Source organism: Elephantulus edwardii, unplaced genomic scaffold, assembly GCF_000299155.1.
Source record: "Elephantulus edwardii isolate Elephantulus edwardi_28Jun2011 unplaced genomic scaffold, EleEdw1.0 scaffold00604, whole genome shotgun sequence".
Taxonomy (NCBI): Eukaryota; Metazoa; Chordata; class Mammalia; order Macroscelidea; family Macroscelididae; genus Elephantulus; species Elephantulus edwardii.
The window spans coordinates 113,245-114,721 of NW_006400354.1; the positions used below are offsets into that span (position 1 = coordinate 113,245).

Consider the following 1,477-nt stretch of genomic DNA (forward strand, 5'->3'; position numbering starts at 1 on the left):
TGTTTTCGGAATTGCTTTTCAAAAAACAGATGAAAATTTTGTTTGTGGAATCTCTTTGCCTTTATAGGTAACATACTAGCGTGCAGTGTACAAATACACTGCACCACATTTAATCCACTTTCAGTATGAAAATAATTAGGAAGAATTCTGTTATGCGCGATTTCACGCAGAGGTAGACCATGTGAACACTATAAAGAAACACTATGTCCAGTCCCAGATGTGACGAGTGATTATTTAGGACGTGAGGCCTACGTTGAGATGACAAACCCACAGTGTGAACTGAGCTGCATTAGGTCTTGGAGATGGAGATACGAATTTTCCCTAACAAAGACTCACTTCCCTAAAGATCAAAACCTGTTTGTATCACAGATGATGCATAAAAGTAATAACAAAGTATTGATACAGAGGGTTGGGACCCATCGTGTGAAGTGAGATTCATTACATCTTGGAGATGGAAATGGTGCTGTCGGCTGAGAGGAAAAGACAGAGACAGGGGCCACTCAGGAATGGAGGTCAGGCCAGAAAGTGTGAAAGCAGGAGACTAACAGCTGGGATAAGTGCAGCCCCTATGCTGTGCATTTCTGTGGTTTTCTTGGAAATAAAGGGAAATCACAAGGCAGCAGTAAATAAAAACAAAGGCTCATGGGGAAGTAAATCCCAAAGAAAATCTTTTGTAAATAGAAACTTGTTTATTCTTTACCCTGTGTGTATCTCAGGAGTGAGGGATTTAGTAAATATGAACTAAGAATTCTGTCTCACTCGGCTCTTCTGGAACTGACTGCTACAGTGGGTCCCGCTCTGGATGGCCCCCAACACCATCACCCTCCTTGGCGTCGCCGTCAACCTGCTCACCACGCTTGTGCTCATCTCCTACTGCCCCACGGCCACCGAGGAGGCACCGAACTGGACATACCTTCTTTGTGCCCTGGGACTCTTTATCTACCAATCGCTAGATGCCATCGATGGGAAACAAGCCCGAAGAACAAATTCTTGTTCTCCTTTAGGGGAACTCTTTGATCATGGATGTGACTCCCTTTCCACAGTGTTTATGGCCATCGGAGCGTCAGTTGCTGTCCGCTTGGGAACTCATCGTGACTGGCTCTTTTTCTGCTCATTTATTGGAATGTTCCTCTTTTACTGTGCTCACTGGCAGACTTACGTTTCAGGTGCGTTGAGGTTTGGAAAAGTGGATGTAACGTACAACAACGTGGGACTATAGCATGCCCGTTATAGAACTGAAATGGAAGATCTTTCCGGTTCTTGGAGTAGTGGGTGGAGCAATCTTTTCTTGTTCAAATTATTTCCACGTTATCCTCCATGGTGGTGTTGGCAAGAATGGATCTACTATAGCAAGCACTAGCGGCTTGTCACCTGGACTCCACTTAGGACTAATTATCATACTGGCAATAATGATCTGTAAAAAGTCTGCAACTAATGTTTTTGAAAAACATCCTTGTCTTTATACCCTAATGTTTGG

General features: G+C 43.7%; 1 protein-coding gene across 1 annotated transcript in view; it reads left to right on the plus strand.

Moving 5' to 3' along the window:
- The window catches only part of LOC102849903 (zinc finger protein 420-like), a 35,813-nt gene that overhangs the window by 10,437 nt on the left and 23,899 nt on the right, over positions 1 to 1,477 (plus strand). The window contains exon 4 of the mRNA XM_006903378.1: positions 788 to 895. Within this exon, the coding sequence (XP_006903440.1) occupies positions 788 to 895 (108 nt within the window). The remainder of the gene's footprint in view (positions 1 to 787; positions 896 to 1,477) is intronic.